This window comes from Leopardus geoffroyi, chromosome C2, assembly GCF_018350155.1.
Source record: "Leopardus geoffroyi isolate Oge1 chromosome C2, O.geoffroyi_Oge1_pat1.0, whole genome shotgun sequence".
In the NCBI taxonomy this organism is placed as follows: Eukaryota; Metazoa; Chordata; class Mammalia; order Carnivora; family Felidae; genus Leopardus; species Leopardus geoffroyi.
In genome coordinates this window covers 67,106,951-67,120,833 of record NC_059333.1, presented here as the reverse complement: position 1 = coordinate 67,120,833, position 13,883 = coordinate 67,106,951, and the positions used below count along the sequence as shown (strand labels likewise).

Genomic DNA, 13,883 nt, shown 5'->3' with positions numbered 1-13,883 from the left:
TTACAATATTATATTTTTATTTTACATCACGATATTAAAAAAAATTAAATGTTTTAATATTTATACCAACATATAATATAGTATAAATATAGTATAAAAAGTCAATATTTATTTATATTCCTGCAATTATTTTTTTTCCATTTTGCTTATTTAATTTCTGCATTTTAATTGTCTGGGACTATCTTCCTTCTATCTAAAACATTCCCTTTTTTGTTTGCTTTAATTAGTGCAGTTCTGCTGACAACACTTTCTCAACGTTTGAAAAAAATTTCACTTTCATAATTGAAGGATATTTTTGCTAAATATCAAATTCTGTCCTGGTAGTTTTTTATAGCACTATAGATCATTACAATATCTTCTGTTTTCACCATTTCTGTTAAAATATCAACTATTAATCTTATTGTTGTTCCTTTTAAGGTAAAGTGTCTGCATCAAAGAATTTTTTCTTTGTCCTTTGTTTTCATAAGTTTTACTACAGTCTGTGTAGATGGTTTTCTTTATATTCACTCTGCTTTTGGATTTTAGCATTTTTCATATCTCAACAGGAAAATTCTTACCCATTATCACTCAACAATTTATTCTTCTTTATTCTCTTTCTCCTTTCTGTTTGTGTCTCTAATTATGTATATGTTCAATTCTTTACCATGTATCATATCTCATGCTTTCAGTTTCTTTTCCCATCGTGCTTGCATCTAGATATTTTCTATTGATGAGCTTCCAGTTTACTAATCGTCTTTCAGCTGTGACTAAATGCTATTAAATTAATAGATGTAGTTGTTATTTCCAGTTATAATAACTTTAAATTCTACAATTTACATTTACTCTTAATGTGGTCAAACCATAACATGAAATTTACCATCTTAAACACTAAGTGTATAATGCAGCAGTGTTAACTATGTATACAGTGTTGTGCGGCAGATCTCTAGAACGTTTTCATCTAGCAAAATTGAACCCCACATCCACTGAACAACAGTTCCCTTTTCCCCTCTCTCCCTAGCCCCTAGCAACCACCACCCTTATTTCTGTCTTTATGAATTTGCCTATTCTAGGTACCTCATATAATTGGAATCATGCAGTATTTGTCTTCTTGAGATTGGCTTGTTTCACTGAGCATAATTTCCTTAAGTTTCATCCACATTGTAACATATGACAAGATTTCCTTCTCTTTTTTTAAGGCTGAATTGAATAATCTATCGTGTGTAGCACATTTAAAAAATCTATTCATCTTTTGATAGATATTTAGGTTGCCTCCACCTCTATGCTATTGTGAATAATGCTGCAATGAATAATGCTCTTTGATATTCTGTTTTCAATTCTTTTGAATATCTAGAAGTGAGATGGCTGGGCTATAAGGTAATTATACTTTTAATATTTGAGGATGCTGTAAACTGTTTGCAATAACATCTGTGCTATTGTACATTCCAACCAACAGTGCACAAAGTTTCCAATTTCTCCACCTGTTTGTTAACATTTGTTATTTTCTGTTTTTGTTTTGTTTTAGAGTGCCATCTAAAACAAGTGTAAAGTGATACTGTGATTTTCATTTGCATTTCTCTGATGAGGAGTGATGCTGAACATCTTTTGTATGCTTGTTAGCCATTTGTATATCTTCTTTGGAGATACAGCTATTTAAGTCCTTTGCCCATTTTTAATTGGATTTTTTCTGTTGATTTGTAGGAGTTCTTTATATATTTTGAACATTAACCCTTTATCAGATACATGGTTTGCAAAAACCTTTTCCCATTCTATAGGTTGCCTTTCTCCTCTGTTGATTGTTTCCTTTGCTTCAAAGAGGGTTTTAAGATTGATGTAGTCCCATTTGTCTATTTTTGCTTTTGTTACCTGTGTTTTTGGTGTCACATCCAAGAAATAATTGCCCAATCCAATGTCATGAAGATTTCCCCTATGTTTTCTTTTAGGAGTTTTAAAGTTTCAGGTCTTATATTTAAGTTTTTCAATTTTCAGTTGATTTTGTATATGGTGTAAGGTAAGGATCCAACTTCATTCTTTTGCGTGTGCAAAGACTGTTTTCCCCACATCATTTGTTGGAGACACTATCCTTTCCCCACTGGATAGCTCTGATACCTTTATCAAAGATTTAACCATATAGAAGACAGTTTATTTATGAGTTCTCTATTCTGTTCCAATGGTCTGTATCAATCTGCTTTGATTACTTTGTATTATGTTTTTTTTTTTTTTTTTTTTTTTTTTTTTTTTAAATTTTTTTTTTCAACGTTTATTTATTTTTGGGACAGAGAGAGACAGAGCATGAACGGGGGAGGGGCAGAGAGAGAGGGAGACACAGAATCGGAAACAGGCTCCAGGCTCTGAGCCATCAGCCCAGAGCCCGACGCGGGGCTCGAACTCACGGACCGTGAGATCGTGACCTGGCTGAAGTCGGACGCTTAACCGACTGCGCCACCCAGGCGCCCCTATATTATGTTTTAATTATCATGTCTTGAAACCAGAAAGTGTGAAGACTCTAGCTTTGTTTGTCTTCATCAGGATTATTGTGAATATTTGTGGTCCTCTGAGATTCCACATTAATTTTAGGATTTTGTTTCTAGTTTTGCAGAATACACCATGGGGATTTTGACAGTGATTTACTCTGAATCTAGATCACTGTGGGTAGTGTGAACATTTAACATTTTAACATTTCTGATTCATGAACATGTGGTATCTTTAAATTCATGTCTTCTTTAATTTCTTTCTTCAATGTTTGGTAGTTTTCATTATACAAGAATTTTGCCTACTTGGTTAAGTTTATTCCTATATTTTAAATTCTTTTTCATGCTATTGTAAATGAGATTGTTTTCTTAATTTCCTGTCAAACTGTTCATTATTAGGGTACAGAAATGTAACTGACTTTGTGTATTGATTTTGTATCCCACAAATTTGCTGGATATTATTTAACAGTTGTTGTGTGTGTGTGTGTGTGTGTGTGTGTGTGTGTGTGTAAACTTAAAACTTTTCTGCATACAAGATCATGTATTCTACAAATAGATATCATTCTAATTCTTCTTTTCTGACTTGGGTGCTCTTTATTTTTCTTATCTTACTGTTATGGATAGATTTTCCAGTATTCTGTCAAATAGAAGTTGTAAGTGGGCATCCTTCCCTTGGTCCTGATCTTAGAGGGACAACTTCCAGCTTTTCCATCATTGAGTATGATGTTAGCTGTGTGCTTTTCATATATGACCTTTATTATGGTGGGACAATTTCCTTTTTATTACTAGTTTGTTGATTTTTTTTATCCTAAAAGGATGTTGAATTTTGTCAAATGCAATTTTCTGTATCACCTGAAATGATTGTGTGCTTTTTGTCCTTTATTCTATTAATGTGGTTTATCACAGTGATTGATTTTCATATGTTGAACCATCCTTGCATCCCAAGGATAAGTCCTTCTTCGTCATGATGTATAATCCTTAAATGTGTAGCTGAATTCAGTTTGCTAGTATTTTGTTGAGGATTTTTGCATTGATATTCCTTGGGGATATTGGTCTGTAGTTTCTTTCCCTGGTAGTATCTTTGTTTGATTTTTGTATCAAGATAATGCTGACCTCATAAATGGGTTTGAAAGTGTTCCCTCCTTTCACTTTTTCCAAAGAGTTTGAGAAGGACTGGTGTTAATTCTTCTTTAAATGTTAGGTAGAGTTGTCTAGAGAAGGCATCTAGTCCTAACTTTTCTTTGTTGATTTCATTTATTTATTTTTTTATTATTACTACTTACTCAGTCTTCTTGCTGGTTTATAGGCATGTTCAGATCTTTTTATGTCTTCATGATTCAGTCTTCATAATTTGGATAAATTTCTGGAAACATACATTTCTTCTAGATTACCCAGTTTGTTAGCATATAATTGTTCAGAGTAGTCTCTCATGAATGTTTTAATTTCTGCAGCATCAATTGCAATGTCTCCTCTTTCATTTCCGGTACTCGTTGAGTCTTCTCTCTTTCTTCTTAGTCTATCTACAGCTTTGTCAATTTTGTTGATCTTTTAAGAAATAATTTTTCAATATCTTTACTGTTTTTCAATTTGTGATATCATTTTTATTTCTGCTATAATATTTTCTTCCTTCTGTTAACTTCAAGTTTAGTTTTTTCTTCTTTTTCTTATCTCTTGAGGTGTACAGTTAGATTGTTGATTTGACATCTTAACATCAGCATTTTCTAGTATAAAGTTCATACAGGTTTACTTATAAATCTCTTAGCAGTGCTTTTGCTGAATCCCATGTTTTGGTATATTGTATTTTTATTTTCATTGTCTCAGGTATTTTTCAATCTCCTTGTGATTTATTTTTTGACTTAATGGTTGTTCAAGAGAGTGTTGCTTACTTTCCGCATATTTGTGGATTTTCCAGTTTTCCTTTCACTGTTGATTTCTAGTTTCATTTCATTATGGTTGTAAAAGATAGTGTTATAATTTCAATCTTTAATTTGTTAAGACTTATTTTGTGACCTAACATGTGATCTATATTGGAGAATGTTTCATGTGTAATTGAGAATAATATGTATCCTACTGTTGTTGAATGAAGTGTTTTGTACATGTCTGCTAGTTCCACTAGCAGATCTATTAATTAGTAAAAGGGGGGTGTTGGAATCTCCTATTTTTGTTATTGCCTCTTCCTCCCTTTAATTCTTTCAATGTTTGCTTTATATATTTGGGTGATCTGGTACTAGGTACATATATATTTTACAACATTTATTTCTTTCCGATGTACTTGCCTCCTATGACAATTTTTTATTAAAGTATGGTCATTCTTGCCTGCTTTTCGATAGACATTGCATGGATATATTTATCTATCCTTTCACTTTAAGCCTATGTGTATCCTTATACCTAAAGTGAATTTCATGTAGACAGCACATACTTGGATCTTTTTTGTTTTCTAATCCATGCAACCACTTGATTTGGGAATTTAATTGATTTACATTTAAAGAAATTACTGATGAGAAAGGATTTACTATTGCCATTTTAAAATTGTTTTCTGTGTATCTTGTATTTATTTTGTCCTACATTTTCTCTTCTTGCCTTCCTTTGCATTTCATTGACTTTTGTAGTGACATGCTTTAATTCCATTCCTATTTTCTTTTGTGCGTATTCTATAGGTATTTTCTTTGTGATTACCATGTACATCACATAAAATATTTTATAGTTATGCCAATCTATTAAAAAATGATACCAAGTTAGTGGTGTCTAGGTGGCTCAGTCAGTTAAGCATCCAGCTCTTGATTTCAGCTCAGGTCGTGATCTCACAGTTGTGAGATGGAGCTCCATGTCAGGCCATATGCTGAGTGTGGAGCCTGCTTAAGATTCTCCCTCTCTCTCCCTCTGCCCCTCTCCCCTGCTTGCGCTATCAAAAAAAAAAAAAAAAAAAAAGTGATACCAACTTCATTTGCATTAAAAAATTCTACTCCTTTACAACTCCCCCTTCACTTTGTTATTAATGTCACAAATTACATCTGTTTATATTTTGTAAATATTAATATAGTTTTATATACTTTTTTATTTTTTTTTCACCATGGTAAATTTAATCTTTAATCCCCATCACCTATTTTACCCATCCCCCTTCCCTCCTCCCCTCTGGTAACTATCAGTTTTTTCTCTATAGTTAAAAGTCTGTTTCTTGATTTGTTTCTCTCTCCTTTTTTCTCCTTTGCTAGTTTTTTCCTTTAAATTCCACATATGAGTGAACTCATGTGGTATTTGTCTTTCTCTGACTTATTTCACTTAGCATTATCCTAACTCTATCCATGTTGTTGCTAATGGCAAGATTTCATTATTTCTTATGACTGAATGATATTCCATTGTATGTGTGTGTGTGTGTGTGTGTGTATATGTATATATATATATATATATATGTAAGTGTCTATTGATTGATGAATGAAGAAGTTGTTGAGATATACATATGTATCTCATACATACATATATATGTATATCTCAACAACTTCTTTATCCATTCATTTATCAATAGACACTTAAGCTGCTTCCACATTTTGGCTATTGTAAATAATGCTGTAAAAACAGGGGTACATGTATCCCTTGTATTAATGTTTTTGCATTTTGGAGAAATATCCAGTAGTGTGACTACTGGATCATAGGGTAGTTCTATTTCTAATTTTTTGAGGTAACTCCAAACTATTTTCCACAGTGGCTGCATCAATTTGCATTCTCTCCAATAGTGCCTGAGGGTTCCTTTTTCTCCACATCCTTGCTAACATATTTTGTTTCTTGTGTTTTTCATTTTGGTCATTCTGACAGGTGTGAGGTGATAGCTCATTGTAGTTCTGATTTGTATTTCCCTGATGATGAGTAATTTTGAGCATCTTTTCATGTGTGTGTGTTGGTCATCTGTATGTTTTCTTTCAAGAAATGTCTATTCATATCTTCAGCACATTTTTAATTGGGTTATTTATTTTGGCAGTATTGAGTTATATCTGTTCTTTGTATACTTTGGATACTAATCCTTTTATTGAATAGGTCATTTGCAAATATGTTCTCCCATTCTGTAGGTCGTCTTTTAGTTTTATTGATTGTTTCCTTTACTATGCAGAAGCGTTTTATTTTTATATAATCCCAATAGTTTTGATTTTGTTTCCCTCATCTCAGGAGACATATCTAGAAAATCTGAAAATCTGCTATGGCTGAGGTCAGAGAGATTACTGCCTGTGCTCTCTTCAAAGATTGTTATGGTTTCAGGTCTCACATTTAGGTCTTTATTCTTAGTTTATTTTTGTGTATGGTGAAAAATAAGTGGTCCAATTTCATTCTTTTGCACATGGCTGTCCAGTTTCCCCAATACCATTTTTGAAGACTGTCATTTTCTCATTGTATATTCATTCATTCTTTCTTTGTTGAAGATTAAGTGACCATATAATTGTGGGTTTCTTTTTCTTTCTTTTTTTTAATTTTCTTTTTCATGATTGCTTTGGGTATTCAAGGTCTTTTGTGGTTCCATACAAATTATCGGATTGTTTCTTCTAGCTCTGAAAAATGCTATTGATATTTTGATAGGGATTTCATTAAATGTGTAGATTACTTTGGGTAGTATACATGTTTTAACAATATTTGCTCTTCCAACTCTTCCAATCCATGAGCATGGAATGTCTTTCCATTTCTTTGTGTCATCTTGAATTTCCTTCATCAGTGTTTCATAGTTTTCAGAGTACAGGGCTTTTACCACTGTGGCTAAGTTTATTCCTAGATATTTTATTGTTTTTGATGTAATTATAAATGGGATTATTTTCTTCATTTCCCTTTCTACTGCTTCATTATTAGCATATAGGACTGGAATAGGTTTCTGTACAGATGTTGTTTCCTGTGACTTTACTGAATTCATTTATCAGTTGTAGTAATTTATTGCTGGAGTCTTTCAGGTTTTCTATGTACAGTATCATGGCATCTGCAAATAGTGAGTTTTACTTCTTACCATTTTGGATTATTTTATTTCTTTTTTTTGTCTGATTGCTGTGGCTAGGACTTCCAGTACTTTATTGAATAAAAGTGGTAAGAGTAGACATTCTTGTCTTGTTCCTGATCTTAGAGGAAAAGCTCCCAATTTTTCTCCATGAGTATGATGTTGGATGTGGGTTTTTCATATAACGCCTTTATTATGTTGAGGTATATTCCCTCTGGACCTACTTATCAGAGGGTTTTTATCATGAATAGGATGTTGTACTTCATCAAATGCTTTTTCTGCATCTATTGAAATGATGGTTTTATTCCCTTCTTTTACTCATTTAGTTTTATATAGTTTTTTTTTAAATGCTTTTATCTCCTAAATTCTAAACTTGAATTTAAACTTATTTATATATCCCCACTACAACATTACAGGATTCTGTTTCTGTCTATATATTTTCTTATGCTTTCATTTTGTTCTCTAGTGTTCATTTTAACTTGAAGAACTCTCTTTAGCAGTTTTAGTAAGGCAGGTATATTGGTGATAAACATTCTCAGCTTTTGTTTATGTTAGAAGGTCTTTATTTCTCCATTTTTGAAGTAGTTTTCCAGATACAGTATTCAGGGCTGGGTGGTTTTTTCTGTTTATTTGTTTGTTTTTTACTTCTCGCACTTTGAATGTATCAACCCACTCCCTTCTAGCCTAAAATGTTTCTGTGGAGAAATCCAGATTATCTTATGGAGTTTCCATATGCATAATGAGTAGCTTTTCTGTTGCTGCTTTCAAGATTAGTTGTTTGTGTTTGGTTCATTTGACTATGATGTATATCATTGTGGGCCTCTTTGTGTTCAACTTCATTGGAATATTTGAATGCAAATGTTCATTTACTTAGGTTTTGGAATTTTTTTTACCATTATTTTGTCATGTAAGTTCTCTGTCCCCTTCTCTCTCTCTTCTCCTTTTGGGACCACCATAATGCTTATATTGATCTGCTTCATGGTATTCTCTAAGTCCTTTAGGCATTTGTTTTGTTTCTCTCATTTGATAATTTCATATTACCTATCTGCAAGTTTGATGATTCTTTCTACATATTAAGTCTTCTATTGATCCCTCCCTTTAATAAAAATTTTCAATTCAGTATTTTTTTCCCAAACTCCTTTTTGGTTGTTTCTGTGTCTTTACTGATATTCCCATTTCATTCATTCATCATTTTCCTAATTTTGTTTAGCTAAACATGTACTCTTACAGTGCATTGAGTTTAAGAAAATTATTCTGAACTGTCAGTTAATTCACAGATATCCATTTCCTTAGGATCAGTTGTTTTTTGGAGAGTGTTTTTGTTCCTTTGGGCTATATTTCACTATTTCTTTGTGTTTATTATTTCTTGTTGTGAATTTAGCATTTGAAAATGTAGCCACCTCTTATGGGCTGGCTTTGTACAGGGGCGGATTTTCACCCATCGGCCCATGTAGAGATCCTAGGGGCTTCTTGAACCTTTAATGAGGATGTGTCTTTTTTGGGCTGTGTGTAATAATTTCCCAATTATAGAAGTTTCTGGTTTCTTTACGAGTGGCTTGTTGTCTCTTGCTCCCTCTACAGTCTGTTGGCAGCATTGCAAGTTTTTTGGTGCTTCAACAAACACTGAGCGTTTTTTTTGTTGTTGTTCTTCTCTGCTGCCCCCAGGGATCCATCTTTCATCAGTACCATAGTTTGTCTCACCTGTCAATCTCCAAGGGATCCCCCTGAAAAGCAGGAACGTTGAATGTACAGTCTGTTCTTCTATTTCCCTCTCATGAAAGAAGATGCAGGTTGGACCTTCCTCTTGAACACAAGCTGTGACAATTTGGAGGAGGAGCTCACACAGTTGAAATGAAATGAAATGGCTGTGGCTAATTTAGGCTTTGAACTTGCCTGGAGTACTATTATTTCCTAACTAATCTCTGGGTTTTCGTGAAGGCTTTTTGAAACATATATTGTTGTTACATCAATGTTTCTGGGCTCCCTATTCTGACATCTTTCTGATGTCACTCTCCACTGATTACTTCATAGAGTATTTTCCCATCACTTTTCTCCCAATCTGACTGACTATACTATTGTATTTGAAGTAAGTGTATTGTAAACAACATATAGTTGGGTCATGTTTTTAATCCACTCTGCCAATTTGTGCATTTGAATTGGTGTACTCAGATCATTTATATTTAATATCATTGATACGTTAGGGCTTCAGTTTTTTTTTTTCACTGTTTGTTTCCCCCTACCTTTCTATGGATTACTTCAGTTATTTAATACATCCATTTGATGTATGGATAATGTTTTTGAGTGTATCTTTGCACATATTTTTAATGGCTGTTTTAGGTATTACATTATATATTTATAACTTGTCACAGTTTTCTGGTGTCATCATACTACCATTTTGAGGTAAGTATAAAAACCTTATCTCCTTTTTACTTCCCTTTATCCTCTTGCATTTGTAATTGTCTTCAATATTTCCTCTAAGATATATTTATTAGGTATAGGATTCTGGATTGCCAGTTGTTTTATTTCAGCACTTAAAAGAGATCAGATTTTCTTCTGGCCTTCATAGTTTCTGATGAAAAATCCACTGTCATGCATTTGGTTTTGCACTATCAGAAAGGTGTCATTTCTCTTATTTTCGTGATTTTTACTTGGTGTTTAGTGTTCAGAAGTTTGACTATGATGTGTTCTTTCAGCTTCTGGAATCTAGAGGCTCAAGTATGTTGTCAAAATTAGGAAGTTTTCAGCTATTGTTCCTTATGTAATTTTTCGGTCCTGTTTTCTTCTTTCCTTCCTCACTGGACTTGTCTTGACACAAGAGGAGGAAAGTGTGTGGCTCATTACTGTTGGGCAGTGGTTGAAATTATGGTTCCCCACATGATCTCTAACACCACACGTGATGGGTTTCATTACCACCCAGAAGGGTTAAAAGTTCTAGCCCCCTAATCAGCTCAACGTCAGAAACTGATGCTCTCCACTCGGCCTCTGCATAGTTTTTTTCTGTTGTGGTTAGCTAGAGTAAAGAGATTATTTTTTAACAGTTTTCTGTCTTGACAGGTTACCCCTTACATCATCCTTTGAGTAGACAGTGCTTTTATTGGACTTTTTGTTTAGTCTGTGCCCACTGGCAGTTCCAAGTTGCCAGCTTCTTCAACTCCAATTCTGAGATAACAAAGCAAAAAGGGAACCTAGGAAACTCACCACCATGTCATTTCTTGGGTGTTGGGGGGGCCCTAACCAGCCTTGCTTCTCTCCATCTTTTCTAATCATCTTATGTTTGTTTAAAATATTGGGGTGCCTGGGTGGCTCATGTCCAACTCTTGGTTTTGGCTCAGTTCACGATCTCACAGTTTGTGGGTTCAAGCCCCACAATGTGCTCTGCACTGACCTCATGGAGCCTGCTTGGGATTTTCTCTCTCTGCCCCTCCCCTTCTCTCCTCCCCCCCCCCAAAAACAATAAAAATAAATAAATAAATGTATATTTTTATATATTATATATTTATTTATTTATACATAATTATATATATACACACACACCCATTTAATAACTGGGGCTTTTGGTAATGCTTAGTGGGAAAAATAGGAAAAAATATATTCCATATCTCATAAGCAGAATGCCTTATAATCTTTTAAGTCTCATCTTTATCTGTTGTTACATTTCTATTTTCATTCCTAATATTAGAGCATGAAGTCAGTTCCTATGGGAAGTAGTGACATTTCTGGTACTGCCAGAGCACAATTACAGGAAAGTATAAAAATTCAATAATATCTTTTTGTTTATGAATTGATAAAGTCACAAATCACATCCCACTTACCCAGTAATAATAATTTCTGGATATGTTTGTGTTCCAAGGTTCCAGGCTCCTCCACTGATTGGCCACTCCTAAATAAATTATTCAGGAAGAATTTATGAGTTTTATTTTTTTTTAATTTAAATTACTTAAAATTTTTAAAGGAAAACACTTTAAAATAATGGCCAAAGATTCATTTAAAAATAAATGGCCGTAAATGATGAAGTGTGCAGCTTTTTCTTAATTTCATTGAACAAACAATTCCAAGTGCACAATTCCATCTTATTTAAAAGTACAAATTTTAACAAAAATTACCATATACATAAAAAGTACTAAAGAAGTATTTTAATCATACAAATACAGTGTTGCTACGTTTGCCACATGGTCTCTGTACCAAACTATTGTAGTTCCATTTAACACAGAGTACTATGTAAATTGTGCCCCCTGGATTTGTCAATTCCAACAGCCCTGTGTAAATAGAAATCATAAATTACTATTGCCAGTATTTTAATCCTATAGTTAAATACAACAAAATTGAATTGAGAAAGTTATTTAACAAATGACTTTTGTTAGTTATGCCTTATAACCACTGAATAAGAAATAGTTAACTGAAGTTGACTCTTGAATTTTCTAAAACATAATCCTTCATCTGAAATAATTAAAAATTACATCTTATGATTCAAATATATGCTAGTTTAAATATATACTTAGGTAAATGTACCTCAGTATGTAAGTCTATGCTATCATATGTATTTATAAAATAAGTATATAAGAAATTTATATTTGTGTAGGCTTAAAGCTATGTGGCATTTAGGAAAATTTAAATTTCACAAGTTATGTCTTATAGACACCAGCTTATGACCTCAGAAGAATTTAGTTCAAGTATTCTTAAATGGAAGGTCAGAAAATAACAGGAAAAAGTATGATCATATGATATGAATATAAGAAAACATTTTTAATGGTTACTTTTACCTTATTACTGTATCCTTGTTTTTTATGCTTGGCTCCAATAGAGTAGAGTACTAGAATCAGATCTGGTGGGCAATCAGCAAAGTATGCTGTGCATGTAACTGGTGATTCATGAATGTCCATGGGATATGGATTTTCAAAGATTGGAAAACTATTAGATGAAGACAATATATTAGTGTCACTTCCCAAAGATAAAAAATGAAGTAACTTTTATAAAAAAAACCCTAAAAGCTTCTAAATATTAATTATACATTTCACTTAATAGCTTAGGTATCCTAAAACCAGGATCACATGAACAAGAATGCTCTTTTAAGAATATTTATCTATAAAATTTAATATGAATAGTGGTAGAATTTTTCTTGAATAAACTCATTGTCTTTTCTGTAATTCCAAAATTCCACAGTGATATCACTTTGTTAATACAGATAGAAAGAATTATGTTAAACTGAAAATGTATTCATCAAGTTGACTTATTTACATAAAGTTGTACATAGAGAAAACACCTATCTTATGTGTTTTAATACATTGACAAATATTTATATAATATACTTGTAAATGTTAAAATATCTTAGTAAATATGACATGCATTTCCTATTGAAGTAGTACATAGGCAATGTTTTATTTTTTTACAGAATTATTGAAAGACATGTTTGCTGTGTAGGTGTGTGAATGATTATATATGTTTAAGATCATTTCCAATGTAAACTAAACTAGAGAACATAAGGGGAATACAGACTTATGGATGCAGTAAATTTCCTATCTTTAAGCCCACTATAATTTTAAAAATGGGTATCAGTATAGAACCACATAAAGAATTCTTAGAGCCATAATATGTGCACTTCTCATGTACCAGAGCTACTAGGCACTGTAGTAGAGGGAGTTATTATTCTATGCTGCATATGTTCTAGGTCTGTGTATTCATGTTATTTCTTATATAAGGGTTTTGTTTTGTTTTGTTTTACTGAGGATCTAGGGGCTAGTAACAATAATTTTCCACCATATTATGAGGAACTTAGTTAAAAACGTAGTCCAATCTAAGAGTATAACATGTATGTGTATTGGCAAGGGTTTTCTTCCTCTGATCTGAAATGCTGCAGATTCTATCCCAGATAAGAATAGTAGTATATGCAAAATCAGTTGAAAAGGAGAAAGTTGTGTTTAATAAATGATATATCCACTAAAGGGTTAATATCCAAAATATATAAAGAAATTATATAACTCAACACCCTAAAAACAAATAATCCAATTAAAAAATGGGCTGAAGACATCCAGATAGCCAACAGACATGTGAAAAGATGCTCAATGTTACTCATCATCAGGGAAATACTGATTAAAACTGTAATGATGTGTCATTCCACACCTGTCAGAATGGCTAAAATCAACAACAGAAGAAACAATAGGTGTTGGAATGGATGTGAACAAACTGGTGCAGCCACTTCACGGTATGGAGATTCCTCATAAGTTAAAAACAGAACTACCCTATGATCCAGCAATTGCACTGCTAGGTATTTATTTAAAGAATACAAAAATACTAATTCAGAGGGATAAATGCACGCCAATATTTATTGCAGCATTATCTCCTATAGCCAAACTAGGGAAGCAGCCCAACTGTCCATTGACTGATGAATAGATAAGGATGTGTATATATATATATATATATATATATATATATATATATATATATATATATATATATATACATACATAAAATGG

General features: G+C 32.7%; 1 protein-coding gene across 9 annotated transcripts in view; it reads right to left on the bottom strand.

Moving 5' to 3' along the window:
• STXBP5L (syntaxin binding protein 5L) overlaps positions 1-13,883 on the bottom strand; it is a 377,555-nt gene that overhangs the window by 145,247 nt on the left and 218,425 nt on the right. For all 9 annotated transcript variants that reach the window (XM_045502185.1, XM_045502187.1, XM_045502190.1 and 6 more), the window contains exons 13-14: positions 12,174-12,321; positions 11,226-11,293 (exon numbers count right to left, since the gene is read on the bottom strand). In XM_045502185.1, the coding sequence (XP_045358141.1) occupies positions 11,226-11,293; positions 12,174-12,321 (216 nt within the window). The remainder of the gene's footprint in view (positions 1-11,225; positions 11,294-12,173; positions 12,322-13,883) is intronic.